Source organism: Rhinoraja longicauda, chromosome 16 (genome assembly GCF_053455715.1).
Source record: "Rhinoraja longicauda isolate Sanriku21f chromosome 16, sRhiLon1.1, whole genome shotgun sequence".
Lineage (NCBI taxonomy): Eukaryota > Metazoa > Chordata > Chondrichthyes > Rajiformes > Arhynchobatidae > Rhinoraja > Rhinoraja longicauda.
This window is the reverse complement of record NC_135968.1, coordinates 9,339,031-9,365,175: the sequence shown is the minus strand read 5'-3', so window position 1 is coordinate 9,365,175 and position 26,145 is coordinate 9,339,031. Positions and strand designations below refer to the sequence as shown.

The 26,145-nt window shown below is 46.6% G+C and overlaps 1 protein-coding gene across 1 annotated transcript in view; it reads left to right on the top strand.

Annotated features, from left to right (window-relative positions):
- The window catches only part of pcdh15b (protocadherin-related 15b), a 1,128,636-nt gene that overhangs the window by 1,058,254 nt on the left and 44,237 nt on the right, over window positions 1-26,145 (top strand). Inside the window, exons 32-34 of the mRNA XM_078413191.1 lie at window positions 4,892-5,068; window positions 14,623-14,841; window positions 19,994-20,104. Of these exons, the coding sequence (XP_078269317.1) occupies window positions 4,892-5,068; window positions 14,623-14,841; window positions 19,994-20,104 (507 nt within the window). The remainder of the gene's footprint in view (window positions 1-4,891; window positions 5,069-14,622; window positions 14,842-19,993; window positions 20,105-26,145) is intronic.

The following is a 26,145-nucleotide window of genomic DNA, read 5'->3' as shown; positions in this document are numbered from 1 at the left end:
TATATATATACTGGACCAAGTGGACCCGTTGTGCTATAACTCATTGGATTGCCATTGTGATGTTGGAAAAATCACACTTTTTTCTTTAAAATAAATGCCTTTAAAAGAAAATAATAAATCTCAATGAAAATCGCGATTTTTCTTTTAAATTTTTTTTCTTCTGCATTGGTCTAGCACCCTCCCCTCCCCTCCCTCACTCCATCCCCTCAACCCCTCTTCTTCCCCACCCACTCCCCCCCTTCCCCTCCCACACCCCAGTCGCGCACTCCATCTCCCCTTATCCCCTCCCCTCCATTCTTAGGGGCTCTCTGGCGGCGGCGCCATTCCCGCCCGTCGGGTTTCCATGGTGACGTCGAACATGGAGGTATTACTGCGCATGGGCGGCTGACGGGCACAGCAACTGGAAAAGGGATTTATTAAGTTTAAATTGTGAATAACAAAATATAACAATTTGAACGTTAATAGGATTTCTTGATGCAGGAATTTCAACATCAGCATCATTTCCCCTTTTCACAACAGGAAGGAGTTGGCGAAAATCGACACAAGAAAAGGTAAGAAAGCCGCCAAAAGGCTCATCGTTCTTTTTGCATAGATCTCGAAGAGTTCTGTCCACCGCTTCAAAGCTCTCCCGCCTAATCATCGGGCACTCATCCCGAACAATCAGTCTCACACTTCTGATCAAATGAACCATGTTGGAGTTCTTCTCAATGTTGCACATGGTATTATCGGTCACTTCGATGGGTATCTTGAATCGAGATGTGCAGTTCTTCCACCAGGCATCAATGCGGCTGCTATACCAGAGGATGCTACAGCAAAAGCAACATCAACTTGACCTCGAACTTTGGAGAGGATCAAATTGGTGAGAATTGTTTTGCCCATTCCTGCTGGTGTATCAATGAAAAACATTGAAGGAACATTCCTTTCCAAGCAGCTGCACACATGATCATACACTGCTCTTTGCTCAGCATTCAGCAGAGGCTCCTTCTCTTCAACAAATCACTGTTATTCAGGTCTATTGTACTGCAGTTCACTCAGCAATTCTGGATTGTCACCATCAAGGTTCATCCTTCCATGTCTTGGTAGTGGCACATGAAAGTATCCCAGTGTCTTGTTGTAATTCACAAGCTTGTCTTGAATATACAACAGCCTGATCATGATGCCTCTCATCAATCATGATATTTGGATCATCGATTGTTCTCCGTTCTCTTTGGAGGTAATCTTCAGACATTGAATTCTTGAAGTGATCCCATAATTGTCGAGAAGTGTTGATCTCAGCAATCGTCAGCAAAACAAACAAATCTCTCATTGCTTCGGGGAGTCTTGTCCGCTCAGCATCTTCCATCGTCTGTCGCCAATGGTCGTCAGTTTGCAACAACGCTCTTTCTATGCAGGCGTCTTTGAAGGAAGGAAGAATATGTCCCTCATGTGTTCTCGATCAATCGAAGGATACTGCCTTTTTACGTGATGGAGAAGCAGTCTCAAGTAGTAGAGGTCACATCTCAAGTAGTAGAGGTGAATCGGACAGTGCCCTAGCTTATGGAGGACTATTCAGATTCCTGATAACAGATGGGGATCTGCCCAAAAAGAGCAGGGAGAAGAAGGAATGACCACGGTGAGACAAGTCTCTGATTACGTTAGCTGCTTTTCCGAGGTTGCGTGAAGTGCACATGGAGTCAGTGGCGGAAAGCCTGGTTTGCGTGACGGACTGGGCTATATCAATAGTCAATAGTCAATAGTCATTTATTTGTCACATACACATAAATGTGTAGTGAAATGAAACATTACCCGCAGTTGAAACATTAAGACCAATAAGAATAATCAATAAAAATGCAATAACACATACAATCATACACTAACACCAAACAAAAGAAACATCCATCACAGTGAGTCTCCTCCAGTCCCTTCTCACTGTGATGGAAGGCCACAATGTCTTTTCTCTTCCCTGCCGTTTTCTCCCGAGGTCAGGCTGTTGTAGTTGCCACGTCGGGGCGGTCGGGCTCCCGACATTGGAGCGCCGCGCCGGACGGTGAAAGGTCCACGGCCTATTCCAGGCCGCGCCGGACGGTGAAAGGTCCGCGGCGGGCCGACCCAAGCCCCGCGATTCGGGGCGGGCGAACACGCTGCCTCTGCCGGAGCTCCCGATGTCGGCCCCCACCCAGGGGCCTGCCCACGCGGCCCGCGCCGGAGCCTCCGGAGACGAGTCGCAGCCGCTCCCGCAGCATCCGAAGGCGGCCAGCGCCGCAGGTGGTGAGTCCGGGCCGCGGGCTCTGCGAACCAGAGCCCCAGGTGGTCCCAGGTGCATGGCCGCTGGTAGGCCGCAACGGGAACGGAGACACGACACAGAAACAAGTTCGTGTCTCCGTTCGGGAGAGAGAATTTTTTACAGTTCCCGTTCCCTCCACCCCCTCCCCCCACATAACATACAAACACTACACCATATTAAAACTACAACTCACCTGTTCCCCACCTCACTGCAATTTCTTGCAGACTTGGATAGTTCCCAAACCAGTAAAACCTTTTAATGACATTGCTAACAGTAAATAGTGTAATAACAAGTAACTGTCGATGCTGATTTTAAATGCTGAAGTAACCCAGTGAGTCAAGCATCTCAAGAGAATACGGATAGGTGGCTTTTCAGATCAACACCCTCATGCAGTAAATAGTGTAGATAGAAACAGAAAATTGGGAAACGGCATTAACAAATTGGGAGTGATGAAAACGATGACAATGGAGTTCAGCATTGAATGTGGAGTCATCCATTTTGGATTCTAATTAAACACCACAGATTTTTTTTTCCCAAGAAGACAAGAACTATGGACGAGCAAGAATCTAACTGAAGAACCCTTTGTGGAAAGGCAAAATATATAAAAAGGTCAAATGGATTTTTGCCATAACATCAAGGATACAACTTTAAAGTTAATGCGTGCACTCTCTTCTAGATTATTCTGTTCAGTGCCGGTAAATAAACCGAGGATGGAAATATGACCTTGGAGTGGCTCCACCCCTCAGCGTGGCAGGGGAGACATGCCAACCTGCGGCGAGTAATGGATGAAGAGAAGAACACCCGTGTGTGGGGAGAAGGGAGCGTTTAGAGGACGGCGAGCATTTCCATTTGGGACTGGGGACTGGGGAGCAGCAGCAGCAGCAGCAGCAGCAGCAGCAGCAGGATGAGAGGAGATCTTATCGAAACGTATAAGATTATTAAGGGGTTGGACACGTTAGAGGCAGGAGACATGTTCCCAATGTTGGGGGAGTCCAGAACCAGGGGCCACAGTTTAAGAATAAGGGGTAGGCCATTTAGAACTGAGATGAGGAAAAACTTTTCAGTCAGAGAGTTGTGAATCTGTGGAATTCTCTGTCTCAGAAGGCAGTGGGGGCCAATTCTCTGAATGCATTCAAGAGAGAGCCAGATAGAGCTCTTAAGGATAGCGGAGTCAGGGGGTACGGGGAGAAGGCAGGAACGGGGTACTGATTGAGAATGATCAGCCATGATCACATTGAAAGGCGGTGCTGGCTCGAAGGCCGAATGGCCTCCTCCTGCACCTATTGTCTATTGTCTATTGTCTATTGTCTATAGCAGCAGCAGCAGGGGGTTGTTGGCGCTAACAACCCGCTGCTGCTGCTGCTGCCGTAGGTGCGCTTCTTCTTGCGTTTGAGGCACCAGTAATAATGTAACGCCCTCCAGGCGCTGTAGCCAGTGCAATGTGCTGTTTTGGGTCGAGACCCTTCTTCAGACTGTGCGTGTGTGTGTATGTATGTGTGTATATTATATATATATATATATATATATGTGTGTGTATGTGTGTTTATATTTATATGTGTGTATGTGTATATAATAATAATAATAATAATGTATTTTATTTATATAGCGCTTTTCATATACTCAAAGACGCTTTACAGAGATTTTGAGAACATAGGAAATTAATAAATAGATAAATAAGTAAATAAATAAATGAACAGAGAAAGGAGACAGTAGGTGAGGTGACCTTCAGTGGTTGAAGGCAGTACTGAACAGGTGAGACTTCAGCGATGTTTTGAATGTGGTGAGTGTGGAGGAGTCTCTAACGGTTTGGGGTAGTGAGTTCCATAGGGTGGGAGCAGCGATGGAACCCTATAGACACTCTATAGCCGAGCTATAGAGTGAGGCACAGCTGGCCACGTACGCCTCAAAATTAACTTGTTCACACCCCGCTGGTCCAAGTGAAGCAGGATTACCCTGGGTAGTTGTGTCACAGGTCGTTGTGTCTAATATCGCAAGTTCACAAGTTATAGCAGTGGAATTAGGCCATTCAGTCCATCGCGTCAATTCCGCCATTCAATCGTGCTGATCTCTGCCTCCTAATCCCATTCTCCTGCCTTCTCCCCATAACCCTTGACACCCATTCTAATCAAGAATCTGTCTATCTCTGCCTTAAAAATATCCACTGACTTGCCTCCACAGCCCTCTGTGGCAATGAGTTCCACAGATTAACTACTCTCTGACTAAAGAAGTTCCCCATCTGCCCCATCTTCCCCATCTGCCCCATCTTCCCCCATCTGCCCCATCCTCTCAGAGGCGGAAAGCCTGGTTTGCGTGACGGACTGGGCTATATCCCCACCTCACTGCAATTTCTTGCGGACTTGGACAGTTCCCAAACCAGTAAAACCTTTTAATGACATTGCTAACAGTAAATAGTGTCATAACAAGTAACTGCAGATGCTGATTTACCAAAGAACGATTTTTTTCTGATTTCTTCTCTGATTTGGTTTGCCCCCCCCCCCCCCCCCCCCCCCCCCCCGCTCCTCCCCCCCAGTAACAATCGTTTCCAATCTGCAGGTAAGACACGTGAAGATAAAGCACTTTCAAGAGGAGAGCGACTTAACGCGATTTCTGTCGGAATTGTTTCCACAGGATACTGGAGCGTTACGTACAGGATCAGATTCCGGGCGCAAAAGTCGTGGTGGACTCCATCGGGCCTCGTCGGCATGGCGATGGTTTCCAGGAAGAGGATTACTCCAAGTCAGACCTTAACGTGTACGCCATTGACCCATTGACAAACAGGGCAATTTCAAGGAATGAGCTCTTCAAGTAAGTATGGTGCAGTAAGATTTGGTTTAAATTTTAACGAGGCACAACCAGCTAGGCTTTCCCTCAGTTTCTGTATTTACCTTAACTATATTTGTCGTATATCGATAACACAGTCACTGAAAAGTTATTTTATGTGAAAGGGGGTTATGTATATCGGGCAAAAGGGAGCGTACTGGTATTGTTGGTTCATGCATGACTGCCAATCACACTCCAACTCTGACCTTAATGAGGATGTTATCCTCGTTATTACCGCGCAACGGTAGACTCACTGCATCACAGCGCCAGAGATCCGCGATCGATCCTGACTGCTGGTGCTCATCTGTCTGGAGTTTGTGCCTTCTCCCCCGTGACCTGCGTGGGTATTCTCCAGGATCTCCGGTTTCCTCCCACATATCGTATTGTATATTAATGATTTGGGCAAGGGGATTGAAGTCTTGGTGGCAAAATTTGTGCACGATACGAGCTATGAAACTGGTTAAATGACTAGGATCGATGAAGGGGAGTGGGGGAGGGGGGGGGGGGGGGGGGGGGGAGTGCGGGGAGGGGGAAGGGGAGTAGTAGTAGAAGTTACTTAAAATTATACTTTTCCGTCTGAAGAAGGGTCTCTATCAATCCATCCTTTTTCTCCAGAGATGCTGGCTGACCCCGCTGAGTTACTCCAGCACTTTGTGTCTACCGACGTTCCTACCGCTGATTTGAAAGCTTCAGATGTGTTCGGTTCTCAGTGTTAATGTTGCACGTTCGAATTCTTCAAGCAAGACACGTTTCAACAATTTGTTTTGTTTAATATAAATGTAAAACTCACCTACAGCATCAGAAGGGAAGCATGCAGGTACAGCAGGCAGTGAAGAAAGCCAATGGAATGTTGGCCTTCATAACAAGAGGAGTTGAGTATAGGAGCAAAGAGGTCCTTCTGCAGTTGTACAGGGACATGGTGAGACCGCACCTGGAGTACTGTGTGCAGTTTTGGTCTCCAAATTTGAGGAAGGATATTCTTGCTATTGAGGGCGTGCAGCGTAGGTTTACTAGGTTAATTCCCGGAATGGCGGGACTATCATATGTTGAAAGACTGGAGCGACTAGGCTTGTATACACCGGAATTTAGAAGGATGAGAGGAGATCTTATCGAAACGTATAAGATTATTAAGGGGTTGGACACGTTAGAGGCAGGAAACATGTTCCCAATGTTGGGGGAGTCCAGAACAAGGGGCCACAGTTTAAGAATAGGGGGTAGGCCGTTTAGAACTGAGATGAGGAAAAACTTTTTCAGTCAGAGAGTTGTGAATCTGTGGAATTCTCTGCCTCAGAAGGCAGTGGAGGCCAATTCTCTGAATGCATTCAAGAGAGAGCTGGATAGAGCTCTTAAGGATAGCGGAGTCAGGGGGTATGGGGAGAAGGCAGGAACGGGGTACTGATTGAGAATGATCAGCCATGATCACATTGAATGGCGGTGCTGGCTCGAAGAGCCGAATGGCCTCCTCCTGCACCTATTGTCTATTGTAAGGGGAGGCTTCACGGCCTGATATCTTACGGTTACTAGTCGATAATAAGCACTAGCTTGTCACGTCGGCAACAAGGGCGGCACGGTAGCGCAGCGGTAGAGTTGCCGCTTTACAGGGAATGCAGCGCCGGAGACTCAGGTTCGATCCTGACTACGGGTGCTGCACTGTAAGGAGTTTGTACGTTCTCCCCGTGACCTGCGTGGGTTTTCTCCGAGATCTTCGGTTTCCTCCCACACTCCAAAGACGTACAGGTATGTAGGTTAATTGGCTGGGTAAATGTAAAAATTGTCCCTAGTGGGTGTAGGATAGTGTTAATGTGCGGGGATCGCTGGGCGGTGCGGACTTGGTGGGCCGAAAAGGCCTGTTTCTGCGCTGTATATATATGATATGATATGATATGATACGCATTTTACCTTTCCAACTGGATTCACAAATAATGGTCTTTGTGCAGTCGGACAGGGAACTCCTTTCATATATGGACCTTTGAGAACCTACTTCACTCATTTGTAACCGCTTCAGTTTGTTAGCACCATCCACTGCATCCTTACAAGATGCCATGATGATCTTCCTTTCAGTAATATGAGATGAGAAGACGGTTGATTTAAATGCGCTGCGGATTTGCAATTCGCATGATGGCAGAGCAAAAATCAACCTGCTGGGGGAGCTCAATGGATCTGGCAGCGTTCGTATACCCTGGTTCACCAGGTTCATTCCCGGGATGGCGGGACTGACATTTGATGAAAGAATGGGTCGACTGGCCTTGTATTCGCTGGAATTTAGAAGGATGAGAGGGGATCTTATAGAAACATATAAAATTCTCAAGGTATTGGACAGGCTAGATGCAGGAAAAATGTTCCCCATGTTGGGGGAGTCCAGAACCAGGGGTCACGGTTTGAGAATAAGGGGTAGGTCATTTAGGACTGAGATGAGGAAAAATTTTTTCATCCAAAAAGTTGTGAATCTGTGGAATTCTCTGCCACAGAAAGCAGAGGAGGCCAATTCACTGGATGTTTTCAAGAGAGAGTTAGATTTAACACTTAGGGCTAGCGGAATCAAGGGAATGTGGGGAAAAATGCAGGAACGGGGCACTGATTCTGGAAGATCAGCCATGATCATATTGAATGGTGGTGCTGGCTCGAAGGGCCAAATGGCCTACTCCTGCACCTATTTTCTATGTTTCTATGGAGGGCAAGTCCGTGCTGATCAGGAATTACCCGTACACTGGCTCAATCCTACACACTAGGGACAATTTACAGAAGCCAATTAACCTACAAACCTGCATGGCTTTAGAATGTGGAAGGAACCCGGAGTACCCGGAGGAAACTATTATATCCAACCTCGAATGAATATAATAACATTTTTATTATCTTTACATTACTCCATACAGTGCAAACTCCATACAGACAACACCCGTAGTCGGGAACGAACTCGGGTCTCTGACGCTACAAGACAGCAACTCTGTCATATGTTGAAAGACTGGAGCGACTAGGCTTGTATGCAGTGGAATTTAGAAGGATGAGAGGGGTTCTTATCGAAACGTATATGATTATTAAGGGGTTGGACATGTTAGAGGCAGGAAGCATGTTCCCAATGTTGGGGGAGTCCAGAACAAGGGGCCACAGTTTAAGAATAAGGGGTAGGCCATTTAGAACTGAGATGAGGAAAAACTTTTTCAGTCAGAGAATTGTGAATCTGTGGAATTCTCTGCCTCAGAAGGCAGTGGAGGCCAATTCTCTGGATGCATTCAAGAGAGAGCTAGATAGAGCTCTTAAGGATAGCGGAGTCAGGGGTTATGGGGAGAAGGTTGGAAGGGGTACTGATTGAGAATGATCAGCCATGATCACATTGAATGGCGGTCGGTGCTGGCTCGAAGGGCCAAATGGCCTACTCCTGCACCTATTGTCTATTGTCTGCCACTGAGCCACATGTGCCGCCCATAATTTCTTCCGACTGATAGAGTAGAGGGGGGAGGGCTGGTACAAAGTGATGGTCTGTCCATTTCCCTCGACAGATGCTGCCTCATCTGCAGAGATCAGTTTAGTTTAATGTCACGTGTACCGAGGCACAGTGAAAAGCTTTTGTCGTGTGCTACTGTATCTAGTCAGCGGAAGGACAATGCATGATTTCGATCGAGCCACTTACAGTGGATAGATACATGATAAGGGAATAACGTTTAATGCAAAGTAAAGCCAGCAAAGTCCGATCAAACTGCCTCCAGAGGTTTATGTTTTGCTCAAGACTCCAGGATCTGCAGCCTCTGGTGCATTCAATGACTCTTAAAAATGTTCTGTGAAAACTGTCCACGTGTCCAAGCTCAGAGCTGTGATGGTTTCCTTTCCAATATGCTAATTAATGGGATCTCTGAAGGGTGCAATGATGATCATTAAAACCGGAGAAGAAGTGACAATTAAGCCTGAAGCATCTGTGCTTTTGTTGACTATTTTAGTGTTGCTTCCTGGCAGGAGAGAGACGAATACTCCAGTCCCAAGGCAGTCAAACGCTGATTTGTCGGAGTACTATGTGCAAGGCCGACAGATTCCCATAGTACGACTCAACCAGCACAAAAATAACCTAATTATCATTTGTTCTTTAGTTTAGAGATACAGCGTGGAAATAGCCCCTTCAGCCCACTGAGTCCGCGCCGACCAGTGATCCCGCACTGCCCGACACGCACTAGGGACAATTTACAATTTTCACCAAAGCCAATTAGCCATCAAACCTGTACGTCTTTGGAGTGTGGGAGGAAACCGGAGCACCCGGAGGAAACCCACCCGGTCACAGGAAGAAGGTACAAACTTCGTACATACAGCACCCGTGGTCGGGATCGAACCCGGGTCTCTGGCGCTGTAAGGCAGCAACTCTACCGCTGCACCAACAGCTTAACTAACTTAACTCTTCAAATCAAAGGTATCTCAGCAGGTCAGGCAGCATCTCAGGAGAGAAGGAATGGGTGACGTTTCGGGTCGAGACCCTTCTTCAGACTGATCTCGACCCAAAACGTCACCCATTCCTTCTCTCCTGAGATGCTGCCTGACCCGCTGAGTTGCTCCAGCATTTTGTGAAATAAATACCTTCGATTTGTACCAGCATCTGCAGTTATTTTCTTACACTAACTCTTCAAATCAACTTGAGCATTAGCATTTTAGTGAACTGGAACAATTCCAGTGGGAACATCTACGGTTAACTGAACGAGATGCTAAAGATAGTTTCCAGCTAAAAAGAAAAAGGTTATAATTTTGCAGAGTTGGATTCAGATCAGAAGATCGGAACAGAATATTAAACGGCAAAGGGTGAACGACAGATTAATGAGAAAGAAAAACTTAAGTGTAAGCCAAATGTAAAAAAGCTAGAAATGTAAAAACAATGAAAACTTTGTGCAGATATTTTAGGAAAAAGAGTTACAAAGTCTTCCAGACAGGGTTGGTCTTCCAGAAAGTGTATCATAGAGTGATACAGCTTGGAAGCAGGACAATGGGCCATCATGGTCAGGTTAAGAACCCTGCGCTTACAACAACTGGGACTAGAAAATGGCGACTCTGTATACTGTCTCAGTGTACTACTGCTCCACGTTAGAACTGTATCTAACATGCTTATCTCATATGTATCTAAGTGCTTATGTCCAGCGTTACTTGTGCTGAACTACATACAAAAATGAATTTAACTGTACCTCGGTGCGTGTGGCAAATAAAATACCGTACCAGGCCTTTTGGCCCAACTTGCCCACGCTGACCGTCAAGCCCCATCTACATTAACGTCATGAGTTCTCGGAGCAGAATTAGGACATTTCGCCCATCAAGTCTACTCCACCATTCAATCATGGCTGATCTGTTTTTTCCTCACAAACTCATCCTCTTGCCTTCTCCCCGAAACCCCTGACACTCGCACTACTTAGCCCGAATGGCCTAATCCTGCTCCTGGAACTTGTGTTGTTTCCTCGTGAACCTCATCCGCCATCTCCCGCGATCAGCGCACATTTACATCCGCAGGGCTTCTCACCCCTTCAGAAACGTGTCATTTATTTCATCTTTCCTCTTCGCTTTCTTCCTATCCAAATACATCGCTCTGCAGCTCCCAATGTCTGATTATATATCCCCATCTCCGCTCATTTCACCAATTCCCACCTGCCTGCTTAATTCCCTTCGAATTTTTGCAACACAAAAAATAACGAGCGGAAACAAATGAATTCCAAGCCAATTTAACATCCACTTAATTTCCAATTGTAAAATTCTGGAACAGATAACATAGAACATGACAGCAGAGGAACAGGCCCTTCGGCCCACAATGTCCATGCTGAACATGACGCCAAGTTGAACCAATTTCCCGCTTGCACATGATCCATCTCCCTCCATTCCCTGTATATCCACAGGGCTATCTAATTCTCTTTATTGAATGATTGATTAGAAGACAAAAACAGGGATGTAATGCTGAGGCTCTATAACGGCGCTGGTTCAGACCGCATGTGAAGCATTGTGAGCAATTTTGGACCCCCATATCTGAGGATGGATGTGCCTGCTCTGGAGAGGGTCCAGAAGAGGATTACGAGAATGATCCCAAGAATGAGTGGGTACACATATATAGACAATAGACAATAGGTGCAGGAGGAGGCCATTCGGCACTTCGAGCCAGCACCACCATTCAATGTGATCATGGCTGATCATTCTCAATCAGTACCCCGTTCCTGCCTTCTCCCCATACCCCCTGACTCTGCTATCCTTAAGAGCTCTATCCAGCTCTCTCTTGAATGCATTCAGAGAATTGGCCTCCACTGCCTTCTGAGGCAGAGAATTCCACAGATTTACAACTCTCTGACTGAAAAGGTTTTTCCTCATCTCCGTTCTAAATGGCCTACCCCTTATTCTTAAACTGTGGCCCCTGGCTCTGGACTCCCCCAACATTGGGAACATGTTTCCTGCCTCTAACGTGTCCAACCCCTTAATAATTTTATATGGTTCGATAAGATCCCCTCTCATCATTCTAAATTCCAGTGTATACAAGCCTAGTCGCTCCAGTCTTTCAACAGATGACAGTCCCGCCATTCCGGGAATTAACCAAGTAAACCTATGCTTCACACCCTCAATAGCAAGAATATCCTTCCTCAAATTTGGAGACCAAAACTGCACACAGTACTCCAGGTGCGGTCTCACTAGGGCCCTGTACAACTGCAGAAGGACCTCTTTGCTCCTATACTCAACTCCTCTTGTTATGAAGGCCAACATTCCATTGGCTTTCTTCACTGCCTGCTGTACCTGCATGCTTCCTTTCAGTAACTGATGCACTAGGACACCCAAATCTTGTTGTACGTCCCCTTTTCCTAACTTGACACCATTCAGATAATTATCTGCCTTCCTGTTCTTACCACCAAAGTGGATAACCTCACACTTATCCACATTAATCTGCATCTGCCATGCATCCGCCCACTCACACAACCTGTCCAAGTCACCCTGCAACCTCATAGCATCTTCCTCACAGTTCACACTGCCACCCAGCTTTGTATCATCTGCAAATTTGCTAATGGTACTTTTAATCCCTTCATCCAAGTCATTAATTTATATTGTAAATAGCTGCGGTCCCAGCACCGAGCCTTGCGGTACCCTACTAGTCATTGTCTGTCTGTCAACCAATTTTCTATCCATGTCAGTACCCTACCCCCAATACCATGTGCTCTAATTTTGCCCACTAATCTCCTATGTGGGACCTTGTCGAAGGCTTTCTGAAAGTCAAGGTACACCACATCCACCGGCTCTCCCCAATTTTCCTAGTTACTTCCTCAAAAAATTCCAGAATATTAGTAAAGCATGATTTCCCCTTCGTAAATCCATGCTGACTCGGAACGATCCTGTTACTGCTATCCAAATGCTCCGCATTTTCGTCTTTTATAATTGACTCCAGCATTTTCCCCACCACTGATGTCAGACTAACTGGTCTATAATTTCCCGTTTTCTCTCTCCCTCCTTTCTTAAAAAGTGGGATAACATTAGCTACCCTCCAATCCACAGGAACTGATCCTGAATCTATAGAACATTGGAAAATGATCACCAATGCATCCACGATTTCTAGAGCCACCTCCTTAAGTACCCTGGGATGCAGACCACCAGGCCCTGGGGATTTATCAGCCTTCGGTCCCATCAGTCTACCCAACACTATTTCCTGCCTAATGTGGATTTCCTTCAGTTCCTCCGTCACCCTAGGATCTCTGGCCACTAGAACATCTGGGAGATTGTTTGTATCCTCCTCAGTGAAGACAGATCCAAAGTATCGGTTCAACTCGTCTGCCATTTCCTTGTTCCCCATAATTTATTCCCATGCTTCTGACTTCAAGGGACCCTCATTTGCCTTGACTATTTTTTTCCTCTTCACATACCTAAAAAAGCTTTTACTATCCTCCTTTATATTATTGGCTAGTTTACCCTCGTACCTCATCTTTTCTCCCCGTATTGCCTTCTTAGTCATCTTCTGTTGCTCTTTAAAAGAATCCCAATCCTCTGGCTTCCAACTCTTCTTTGCTATGTTATACTTCTTCTCTTTTATTTTTTTGCTGTCCTTGACTTCCCTTGTCAGCCACGGGTGCCTCTTACTCCCCTTAGAATCTTTCCTCCTCTTTGGGATAAATTGATCCTGCATTATTCCCAGGAATACCTGCCATTGCTGTTCCTGGTAGGGCCTCCTTCCAGTCAAATCTGGCCAGTTCCTGCCTCATGCCTCTGTAATCCCCTTTGCTATACTGCGATACTGACACTTCCGATTTTCCCTTCTCCCTCTCAATTTGTAGAGTAAAACATCATATTGTGATCACTGCCTCCTAATGGCTCTTTTACCTTGAGTTCCCTTATCAGATCAGATTCATTACACAACACTAAATCCAGAATTGCCTTCTCCCTGGTAGGCTCCAGTACAAGCTGTTCTAAGAATCCATCTCGAAGGCACTCCACAAACTCCCTTTCCTGGGGTCCAGTACCAACCTGATTTTCCCAGTCTACCTGCATGTTGAAATCTCCCATGACCACTGTAGCATTACATTTGTGACATGCCAATTTTAGCTCTTGATTCAACTTGCACCCTAAACAGGCTACTGTTTGGGGGCCTGTAGATAACTCCCATTAGGGTCTTTTTACCCTTACAATTCCTCATTTCTATCCATACTGATTCTACATCTCCTGATTGTATGTCTACAGTCTCTGAGCATTTGATGGCATTGGACCTGTAGTCGCTGGAGTTCAGAAGGATGAGGGGGAGACCTCATTGAAACATGCCGAATAGTGAAAAGCCCAGATTGAGTGGATGTGGAGAGGATGTTTCCACTAGTTGGAGAGTCTAGAACCAGAGGCCGTAGCCTCAGAATTAAAGGACGTTCCTTTAGGAAGGAGATGAGGAGGAATTTCTTCAGTCAGAGGCTGGTGAATCTGTGGAATTCATTGCCACAGAAGGCTGTGGAGAGAGATAGATAGATTCTTGATTAGTACGGGTGTCAGAGATTAAGGGGAGAAGGCAGGAGAATGGGGCTGAGGGAGAGATAGATCGGCCACGATCGAATGACGGGCAGCCACGGTGGCGCAGCGGTAGAGTTGCTGCCTTACAGCGAATGCAGCGCCTGAGACTCAGGTTCGATCCTGACTACGGAGTTTGTACGTTCTCCCCGTGACCTGCGTGGGTTTTCTCCGAGATCTTCGGTTTCCTCCCACACTCCAAAGACGTACAGGTACCTAGGTTAATTGGCTGGGCCAATGTAAAAATTGTCCCTAGTGTGTGTAGGATAGTGTTAGTGTGCGGGGATCGCTGGGCGGCGCGGACCCGGTGGGCCGAAGGGCCTGTTTCCGCGCTGTATCTCTAAATCTAAATCTAAAATCTAGGCTTGATGGGCCGAATGGCCTGCTCCTATCACTTATGACCTTATGAACGACTGATTGATTGATACTTTATTATGTGAATATCGCAGTGAAATCCTTTGTTTTGCGTACCACGCACAAAGTAGGCAAAGAGTCACCGATCGCCTCGCGGGCACCAACAAAGTCAGAAAGCCATTCATGTCAAGTTTATTCTGTTTGCGGTTTTGCAGATTCTTGGACGGGAAGCTGCTGGACATCAACAAAGACTTCCAGCCATACCTGGGACAAGGAGGTCGGATACTGGAAATCCGCACGCCGGAGGCGGTGGCGAATGTGCAGAAGCAGGCACAAGCTGTGGGCTACACAGAAGGTGCCCTGCTGGCCCTGGCCATTATTATCATCCTCTGCTGCCTGCCAGCTATTCTCATCGTCATGGTCACCTACAGGCAGTGAGTACACAGCTGATCTTTAGTTTTTGGAGATGCTGCGCGGAAACAGGCCCTTCGGCCCCACCGAGTCCGTACCAACCAGCGATCCCCGCACTCTAACGCCGACCCTCACACACACTGGGGACAATTTTACATTTATAACCCGGCCAATTAACCCGCAATGATCAGCCATGATCACATTGAATGGCGGTGCTGGCTCAAAGGGCCGAATGGCCTACTCTTGCACCTATTGTCTATTGCAAGACCTGTACTTCTTTGGGGCGTGGGAGGAAACCGAAGATCTCAGAGAAAACCCATATCATTGCCTATTAATTCCCGGGATGACGGGACTGACATATGATGAAAGAATGGGTCGACTGGGCTTGTATTCACTGGAATTTAGGATGAGAGGGGTTCTTATAGAAACATGTAAAATCCTTGAAGGATTGGACAGACTAGATGCAGGAACCTTTGAAACCTTTGAAACAGGCCCTTCGGCCCACCGGGTCCGCGCCGACCAGCGATCCCCGCACACTAACACGCTATCCTACACACGCTCGGGACAATTTTTACATTTACCAAGCCAATTAACTTACATACCTGCACGTCTTTGGAGTGTGGGAGGAAACCGAAGATCTCGGAGTAAACCCACGCAGGTCACGGGGAAAATGTACAAACTCCGTACAGACAGCACCCGTAGTCGGGATCGAACCCGGGTCTCTGGCGCTGTAAGCGCTGTAAGGCAGCAACTCTACCGCTGCGCCATCGTGCCGCCATCGTGCCGCCCTATTCACGTATAAAGCCCTAAATGGACATTCCCCCCCCTACATCAAAAATCTTCTAACCCCCCTCTCTAACTCCAGGTCCCTCAGGTCGGCCGACTTGGGGCTACTCACTATCCCGCGGTCTAGGCTTAAGCTCAGGGGTGACCGCGCTTTTGCGGTTGCAGCTCCTAGACTGTGGAACAGCATCCCTCTCCCCATCAGAACTGCCCCCTCCATCGACTCCTTTAAGTCCAGGCTCAAAACCTATTTCTACTCCCTAGCGTTTGAGGCTCATTGAGGAGGCGCTGTGAACTGTTTGTGTGCTACTGTATGTTTCATTTTTTTCCTTAGTACCTAATCAGATGTACAGCACTTTGGTCAACGTGGGTTGTTTTTAAATGTGCTATACAAATAAAATTGACTTGACTTGACTTGTAGGTTCTTGGTTTTGCGGCACACAAGCTGATGTACCGTGTTGAAGGGTGAAACCAAATCGGTCGTGCGACATTCATGCCCGAGACGGTTTTGAAGTGAAGCTAATTTCATTGAACGAAGTGGACCTTTAAAAAGTGCGAGCTGAAATTCTGCACATCTTCTGCCAGTCCAAACCCCCACAACTGATGACAGCAGAGTAGAGAATCAGACAGTCATTGTCAGTCCACTATCACCAGCCCACATTTGTACCCGTGGCAGAAGCTCATAATTTCACCTCTGCAGTGTTGCTATATATATTACATGCACAGCCAGACAAGGTATTTTGTGCCTGAAGCCTCAAATTCATTGCTTAACAATATTTTTCTTGTCTTTTCTTTTGCATCATTCCGCTAAATCAGATTTAAGGAGTAAGTATGCAGCTTTTACTTATATCTAATTTATTGATCGACTGATACTTTATTGTCATGTGTACTTGGTCCAGTGAGCTTCTTTGTTTGCGTACAGTGCAAGTACACTCAAGAGTCGCGACGTATAGTTACAAAAGTATTCAATATAGTCCCTCTTCCTTTTGCCCCCCCCCCCCCACCCCCCCACCCTCGCCAGGTCCCTCTTTGTTCTCTGCAGCCCCTCCCCCTCGTTGGGTCTCGCTTTTCTTTGAAACAAAAATAAATTTGATCACTTAATGCAATAATATATACAATACAAAGACAATACCGAACAAACCCACCGCCATAATATAAAAATCACCCAACTATCTAAACAAATGTCCTTATATTCTCAACTCTTCTACACTTCTAAATAACTATATTGCAATCCTTGTCAAGGATGCATTCCACACCTCTGGAGAAAAGGAATAGGTGACGTTTCAGGTCGAGACCCTCCTTCAAACTCTGACTCTTGAGTCTGAAGAAGGGTCTCGGCACGAAACGTCACCACTTCCTTCTCTCCAGAGATGCTGCCTGTCCCGCAGTTACTCCAGCTTTTTGTGCCTATCTTCGGTTTAAACCAGCACCTGCAGTTCCTTCCTACACAGATAATTGCACGCCTGGCTTTACTTTAAACTCATGTTTAATAAACCAAACAATTTTGGAATCCACGTAAAAATTTCATGTGCAATTAAATGTAAGAGTTGTAACTTATGTTGTGAATCAAGAAAAATAGCATTTAAATTAATAACACGTGCAAAGAGCCATTTCATTCTGGGTGGTTCACACAGTGGGTTTATAGTTTCCTTGATTAAACACCAACTCAACTTCATTGATATCATGTGTAGTGAAATGGTGCTAGTGATAGCTGTCCGTTGCAAAAAATGACCCAAGAATTTGTCCATCGTAAACAGTTGCGTGACAACTCTTGCTCTTACCTTTCTGAAACAGATAACCGAAACAGACCATAAATCACAGGGAACACAAGCATTCAATGGAGGTGGTTGGGTTGTGTTGTAATTGAAACGGCTACGTTTCAAAGACAGGCTGCCAGAGTCCAAACACTGTTCGCTCTGGCTGAATGGCCTTGAATTAGGGTCCCTATAAGTTCCCGGAGCAGAATTAGGCCATTCGGCCCATCAAGTCCCCTCTGCCATTCAATCATGGCTGATCTATCTTTCCCTCCTAACCCCATTCTCCTGCCCTCTCCCCGTAACCTCTGACGCCTGCACCAATCAAGAATCTATCTATCTCTGCCTTAAAACTTATATGCTTCTATCAGGTCTCCCCTCAACCTCCAGAGTTCGAGAGAAAATAATCCAAATCTGGCCAACCTCTCTTGAAAGCTATCACACTTTAATCCAGGCAGCATTCTGATAACCCCACTTATGAGAAGCATTCAAAGATTGACACTCAGTAACTTGGTTTGAAATGTTGCAAGAATGCTTTCTCTGCCACCAGCACCTACATTGACTTGTGCTCCTGCAACGTGGAAACCTCCATCCTTGTTATAAACGGGACTACCTCAGTTATAAACCCTGGTCAGCATAGACAAAATGCCTAGGAAGGGTCTCAACCCGAATCGTCACCCATTCCTTCTCTCCAGAGATGCTGCCTGTCCCGCTGAGCTGCGCCAGTTTTTTGTATCTGTCTTCAGCATCGACGAGATAGGCTGACGGGCCTGTTTCCGAGGCTCTATGATTCTAAAGCCCTCCATTATTCTGTGACCTTCTCCCTCGAGATGTGTACACTTTTCCAATTCTGGTTTATCATGTTACTATGCTCTAAAAAAAAATATTAAACGAATGTTGCTTCTGCTACCTAAATCCGATGTTCTGTAATTCACTCCCTAAAGCTAGGCAGTGATTTCCACCCTCTTTTTGATGTTGCTTAAAATGAATTGTTGACCATATTACAACAATGTAAGAGAATTTAGCTGGCTAATTCTTTCGATAATGGCACTGGTTTTAACACAATAGTGTTTTATTGTCATATGTACCAAACACAGAACAATATCGAAGGTATCACAAAATGCTGGAGTAACTCAGCGGGTCAGGCAGCATCTCAGGAGAGAAGGAATTGGTGACGTTTCGGGTCGAGACCCTTCTTCAGACTGATATCAGGGGAGGGGGCGGGACAAAGAAAGGATGTAGTGGGAGACAGGAAGACAGTGGGAGAACTGAGAAGGGGGAGGGGAAAGAGAGGGACAGAGGAGCTCTCTGAAGTTAGAGAAATTAATGTTCATACCACTGGGGTGCAAGCTGCCCAAGCGAAATATGAGATGCTGTTCCTCCAATTTGTGGTGGGCCTCACTATGACAATGTAGGAGGCCCATGACAGAAAAGTCAGACTGGGGGTGGGAGGGGTGTTGAAGTGCTGAGCCACTGGGAGATCAGGTTGGTTAAGGCGGACTGAGCGAAGGTGTTGAGCGAAATGATCGCCGAGCCTGCGTTTGGTCTCGCAGATGTAGAGAAGTTGACATCTGGAACAGCGGATACAATAGACAAGATTGGAGGAGGTGCAGGTGAACCTCTGCCTCACCTGGAAAGACTGTTTGGGTCCTTGGATGGAGTCGATGGGGGAGGTAAAGGGACAGGTGTTACATCTCCTGCGGTTACATTCTTACTTGCAGCAGCATAACAAGCCTGTAAACACAGAACTCGTAGATAATTTATAATGAACAAACTCATTACATTAAAGCATTGCCCCCGAAAGATCATAAATAGAAAATATAACCCCTAAAAAAAAATCACCTACATCCCTAATTTTTCCTTGTCCATCTGTAAAGGTTATTCAGGAGATTATGCGCATTGATATGCGTTTTTTTTCCAAGTTTACGAAATGCAGCTTGATCAACTCAAATATGAAACCATCAATCCTTTCTAACTGGATTGTAATATTTACAAGAAAAAAATCTGAGGAGTTTCCATGAAACGATCCATTGGTAAAAGCTTTTGTAGGTTTGCATGAATCGATGTAAAGATTATATATTTATTAATATGCAAGAAAAATGAAGCAATTAAATGAGTCCAACCGATTAGTACAGAAGAAATGGGTGAGATTGTAATCATGTATTGTCTTTCCGCTAACTGGAGAGCACGCAACAATAAATAAACAAAACTAAATTAAAAGCTAAAACATTTCGGCTCGAGACCCTTCTTCAGACTCGTCCCGATTAGTACGGGTGTTATGGGGCGAAGGTAGGAGAATGGGGTTGAAAGGGAAAGATTGGTCAGCCATGATTGAATGGCGGAGTAGACCAGATGGGCCGAATGGCCTCATTCTGCTCCTAGAATCTACGAACATGACCCGAAACGTCACCCATTCCTTCCGTCCGGAGATGCTGCCGATCCCGCTGAGTTACTCCAGCAATTTTGTGTCTCTCTTCGGTGTAAACCAATTGCTTCCTGCACACCACCAGCGCGGTGAAAAGGATAATTGTTTAATCTTTTAACATGCAAGGAAAATGAATCGTTTAAACGGGTCCAACGTCGCAGTGCAGAAAGCGTTGATGAAACGGTTCTGATTGTCGATTTTGCTTCCGAACAGACGACAGGCAGAGTGTTCAAAGACAGCGCGGATCCAGATGGCCCTGCCAGCTGGGAAGTCAACTGCTGGGCCAGCAGCTAACCTGTACGAAGAACTGGGAGACAACACCATGTAAGTCACTGCACCAAAGGATATTTACACGAATGATTCCAGCAACGAGTGGGTTAGGGTATGATGCGTGCTTGACAACACTGGACCTCGACTCACTGGAGTTTAGAAGGTTGAGGGGGAGGGGGGGGGGGAGGAAATCTCATTGAAACTTACAGAATAATGAAAGACGTGGATAGAGTGGATGTGGAAAGGATGTTTCCACTGAGGGTCTAGTTCCAGAGGTCATTATAGCCTCAGAATTAAAAGGCGCTCTTTTAGAAAGGAGGTGAGGAAGAATAGATTCAGGACAATTTCGGCCACCCTGTCATTGGGAGGATATTGGAAAGCAGGAAAGGGTGCAGAGAAAAGTTCCGAGGGTCTAGCCAGGACTCGAAGCCCTGAGCTAATAGGGAGAGGTTAAGCAGACTAGGACTTTATTCCTTGGAGCGCGGGAGGATGAAGGGTAATCTTATTGAGGTGTATAAGATCATGAGAGGAAGAGATAGGGCAAATGACTTTCACCCAAGAGTTGGGGGAATCAAAAACCAGAGGACTTAGGTTTAAGGTGAGGGGGGGAAAAGATTTAACAGGAACCCGAGGGGCAACTTTTTTACACAAAGGGTGGTAAGTATTTGGATGGTGCTGCCGAAGGAGGCAAGTACATGGAGAGGAGAGGCTTAGAGGGATGTGGGCCAAACGCAGGCAGGTGGGACTAGTATAGATGGTGCGTTTGTCGGTGTGGGTAAGTTGGGATGAAGAGCCGGTTTCCATGCTCAATGAGTCTATGACTCTAAGTACATTATTTGGGAAAATATCATCAATAAATGAACTAAAAACAACTCGAAACAGATCAACAAGAATCGTTACGCCTTGGTAATAAACAGTGTTATTATAAGGTAAAACAAGCAAAATGATGCAAGGTTACACCAATTACCTTTCAATTTCTCTACCTGTGGACATCATTTGAAGATGTTTCACCTTTGGAAATCCATTGGATTTTTTATTTCTGAAGAAGGGTCTCGACCCATTCTTTCTCTCCTGAGATGCTGCCTGACCTGCTGAGTTACTCCAGCATTTTTTGTGAATAAATACCTTCGATTTGTACCAGCATCTGCAGTTATTTTCCTACATTGGATTTTTGATGTTTCTGGCAAATACCCTGCTCTCTGAGACATTCTGCTTTACATTGTCTAGCATTGTCTCGCGTAGCTGGAGATAGTTTATCCCCTAAGGTAAAGGGGAAAAGGTTTAAAAGGAATCTGAAGGGTAACTTTTTCAAACAAAGGGTGGTGGGTGTCGGGAACAAGCTGCCAGAGGAGGTAGTTGATGCAGGGACTTTCCCAATGTTTAAGAAACAGTTGGACAAGTACCTGGACAGGACAGGTTTGGAGGGAGTTGGGCCAAACGCAGGCAGGTGGGACGAGTGTAGCTGGGACATGTTGACCGGTGTGGGCAAGTAGGGCCGAAGGGCCTGTTTCCATGCTGTATCTCTCTCTCTATGACTCTGACTCTTAGTCTGCAGTGTAAGTCGTGTGAAGTGATCATGTAGGCTGTGTGGAAGAGGAGATTTCAAAGAGTACAATGCCTCTGGAAATCTTTCAGTATTCAGTTCTTCTCTCTGATCAAGAGACAATCTCTCCTTCTGCACGATTCGATTGACTTAGTTATCTCTTCATCTCTAGTTTTCCATTGCTTTTAAAAATGAGCTACATATGTGTCTTCATTTTTATTAAGTTACATGAGTTTTATTATTTATGTGTACATAAAGACAAGTATATTTGTATTTCATCTGTACAAAGTGATGCTGTCAGAACACGGAACAGTACAGGAACAGGCCATTCGGCCCATTTTGAAAATTCTGTCACATCAATCTCATCATCTCAACGATGAAACTAATTAACTTCAAGCATGTATTGAAATTGTTGGTCATCATTAGCTTTCTGCGAGAAATAACAAACAAATTTAAACGTCGACAGTATCTTCAGAATTCAAAATGTATTCAAAATTATTTCGTTTATAATGAGATTATTGAGTGTCAGTGGTTGTGGGGAGAAGGCAGGAGAATCGGGCTCGGAGGGAGAGATAGATCAGCCATGATTGAATGGCGGAGTAGACTTGATGGGCCGAATGGCCTAATTCTTTACAGACCTTAACAGAGAGGCACCTCGATTGCAGCTTCTGCCACATGATATTCAAATAGGGCAACAATAATTAGAAGCTTCATAAGATAAATATTGTATCTCTTTGGGGGATTAATTGGGTAAAATGGCCACTGAAAATTCATCGCCAGTGCCGATAAATAGTGGAGCTGGGAGGAAGCGTTTGAGAGGAACATGGGGTGAATGAAATGGATTTGGTGGGGACAGTTGCTCAAGTGAGCCATGTTTTATGACTACATTACCTTCCTCACAAACATGATGTTTGCTTCACTACCTTACCTGTTTCTTTCCCGATACTGTCTCCTTATACTTGCATTTGGACAAAAAAATCGTTTAGGCGTCAGTAAGTGGTTTAATTTTTGTTTTTTACCCATCTAGAAAATGTGGTAGAAATCCTTCACAAATTAGACAGTAGTAAATAGTAATAGTGATCCTGAATATTCTTTAGATCTATTTTCACTGTGCTGTCTTCTTCGTAGAGTATTGTATTCTTAATAGGCAGTAGATTGTTTTCTTCAGGACACCCACTTCATTATTAGTGTAGTCATATGTATGCAGTCAAGCCTCGTTATTGCAAACATTCGATGACCGTCAACGGAAGTACATCTCTTCGAAACCTTGTGGGCTTTCTCCGGGTGCTCCAGTTTCCCCCCACACTCCAAAGACGGACAGGCCTGTAGGTTAATTGGCTTCGGTCAAAATTGTAAAATGGAATGTTGGCCTTCATAACAAGAGGAGTTGAGTATAGGAGCAAAGAGGTCCTTCTACAGTTGTACCCGGCCCTGGTGAGACCGCACCTGGAGTACTGTGTGCAGTTTTGGTCTCCAAATTTGAGGAAGGATATTCTTGCTATGGAGGGCGTGCAGCGTAGGTTCACTAGGTTAATTCCCGGAATGGCGGGACTGTCGTATGTTGAAAGGCTGGAGCAATTAGGCTTGTATACACTGGAATTTAGAAGGATGAGGGGGGATCTTATTGAAACATATAAGATAATTAGGGGATTGGACACATTAGAGGCAGGAAACATGATCCCAATGTTGGGGGAGTCCAGAACAAGGGGCCACAGTTTAAGAATAAGGGGTAGGCCATTTAGAACGGAGATGAGGAATAACTTTTTCAGTCAGAGAGTGGTGAAGGTGTGGAATTCTCTGCCTCAGAAGGCAGTGGAGGCCAGTTCGTTGGATGCTTTCAAGAGAGAGCTGGATAGAGCTCTTAAGGATACCGGAGTGAGGGGGTATGGGGAGAAGGCAGGAACGGGGTACTGATTGAGAGTGATCAGCCATGATCACATTGAATGGCGGTGCTGGCTCGAAGGGCTGAATGGCCTACTCCTGCACCTATTGTCTATTGTCCCCGATGCGTCTTGTACGGTGCGATCGCTGGTCGGCACGGACTCGGTGGGCCGAAGGGCCTGTTTCCACGCCGTATCTCTCAGGTAAAGTCGAAAGATTTGTTCTCCTTGACCGGCTGCAGTGGAGTTTATCTAAAACCTTGTGACATTTAAACTGCAGTGGGAATAGTCTGAAGAAGGGTCTCGACCCGTCTTCTCCAGGGTCACTCATTCCTTCTTCTCCAGAGATGCTGCCTGTCCCGCTGAGTTACTCCGGCTTTTTTTTGTGTCTATCTTGAGAGAATAGTTTCATTTGTAATAAATGGGGGTGGAGAGGGGGGGGGGGATGTAGTGGGCCCTTGCTTTAGTTTTGTTAGCCTAGATATTCTGTGTTCTCTCGTGTTTTCTTACACCTGATCTATCTTCTTTCCTTTCAAGTCTTTTTCTTCTCTACCATTTCCAACAAAGCAGGGGACAAAAGTCTGTCTTTGAAGACGGCGACCGGCAAAGACTGTTGGGTACATTTGCCTCCCGCGCCATCGAGGCCCATAAGCGGCCCTCTGTCAACGGACGGCTGAAAGGCAGCCTGCCCAGGTCCGAGAGTAACGTCACCTACCTATCGGACGAGAACCCGCTGACCACGCGGAACCCCCTGTACGATGCCGCCGTGTTTCTGCCTCCCGAAAATCGTGGCCTGTCCCGCCACAAGAGCGGACCCGTCTTAGCCACACGCGCAGAGCAGGCCTGGAATGGTTCACTGTTCAGGCCGCCAACAGAGGCCGCCCACCGCCCAGCATGGACACTGCCCTCTCGCATTCACAAGCACCAGATGTACAATGCCCTCCACAGGCCAGTGGTCATGGATCCGGTGCAGTGGCAGAAGGAATTGCTGACAGCAGCAGCAGCAGCAGCAGCAGAAGAAGGGAGAGCTGGAAGGCCCTCCTTGAGCACGCCGAGCCCCGTCCTTAAAGGCCATAACGCTAAGCTGACCGTCAAAGAGCAAGCGAGGCAGTTTGAACAACAGGCCTTGCTGGAGATGAAGCAGGCGTCTCCGGTCCACAGCAGGAAAGGCCCCGTCAAAAGCAGCGTGAGCGGGGTCGGGGCGCCTCCAGAATCCACAATGCCCGCCTCATCTCATCATCATCATCCTAATCATCATCATCATCATCATCACTGCCACCAACATCATCGCCATTCCTTGTCCTCTGTCGCGACTATTTCTCTGACTTCCATTGTCGATTTGTGCACGGCGCCTTCCACCGCCAGCGGCCCACCTGTCACCTGTGAAGAGTCGCCCCCCTCGCCCGATGACGGCAGACCCACCCCTCCTTTCATCCGAGAGCTCAGTGCGTGCAGCCTGTTCACTCAGATCTGCGTCTCGATGGAGTCAACCAGCGGCGTGCAGCTGGCGGAGAGCGTTTGCGTAGCCGCGCCGACCATTCCTCCTCCTCCCTCACCTCCCTCTCCCCCTCCCCTCCCTTTGCCGCCTCCCCACGCTTCCTTGCCCCCTGGGTCCCGCAGCCCCCTCCCGCCCTCGCCGCCGCTGCCTCCGCCCGCTCCCCTCCCCGCCTCTCGGTCACCCTCCCGCCGCCAGGCCTGCTCTGCGCCGCCACCGGCGGCCCAGGCCCCGCCGAGGGAGCTGAAGGGGATCTTGAAGCGGATACACAACCTGGCGGATATCGAGAAATCCGTGGCCAACATGCAGAGTCAAATAGACAAGAACAGAGCCGTCCACGGGCAGATCTGCCGGCCAAAGGCAGCGGCCGAGCTTCGAGTGCCGGAGGAGGCGCAGCAGGCGCCCGGGCCGAGCGTGAATGGGCAGGGCGGCTTTCGAAGCATTGTGCAAGAACTGGAGAAACGATTCCCAGCGCAGTCCACTTTATTCTGAGAGCCGACACTTCTTCGCTTTGACTGTCGTTCAGCAATTCACCTCTCACTTGTATCTGCAGGCTGAAATCTCCCCACTTTGTACCGACTCCCCACTTTTCCCACTTGATCGTATTTCAAGAGCACCTGTTATTACCTCATGAGTTGAAAAGGTTCAACGGCGATGAAAGACAGGCCATATTTGACACGACAGAAGTGTGTGCGTCTTCACAAACAAACAAACAAACAAACTATCCACACGTGTGTGCGTGTATGCAATAGTTGAACATTACATCTGATGTAATTGAAATGCGGTCTGTTACTTGAGGGACCATTGAATTGATTCATTCCTTTAAGCCCATGTTTTACGTTGTGTAGCAACACTTGTCTGAGCCAAGGGTTGTTTTTTTAGCACCCACCCTCCCATGACTGTATGAAAAATTTTCAGGAGGGGAGCATTTTGCTAGTTTAGCCAATTAGTTTTACCTCCAGCAGATGTTTTCTTTGTGTCTCTTAAGAATTGCTTTCCACCCTCAACACAAGGTTAGCTCGTTCTTTTGTTTCCCGCCATTAACTTATGCTGTTTAGACGGAGCCGCTGGCAGTGTGAGTAACTGTGCCAACCTTTCAAAGCTACTCCTTCATGCTCCAATAAATTTCACTCACGGGGAGAAAAGAAATATTGGTTTGCCTCGGGCTCGATGGTAT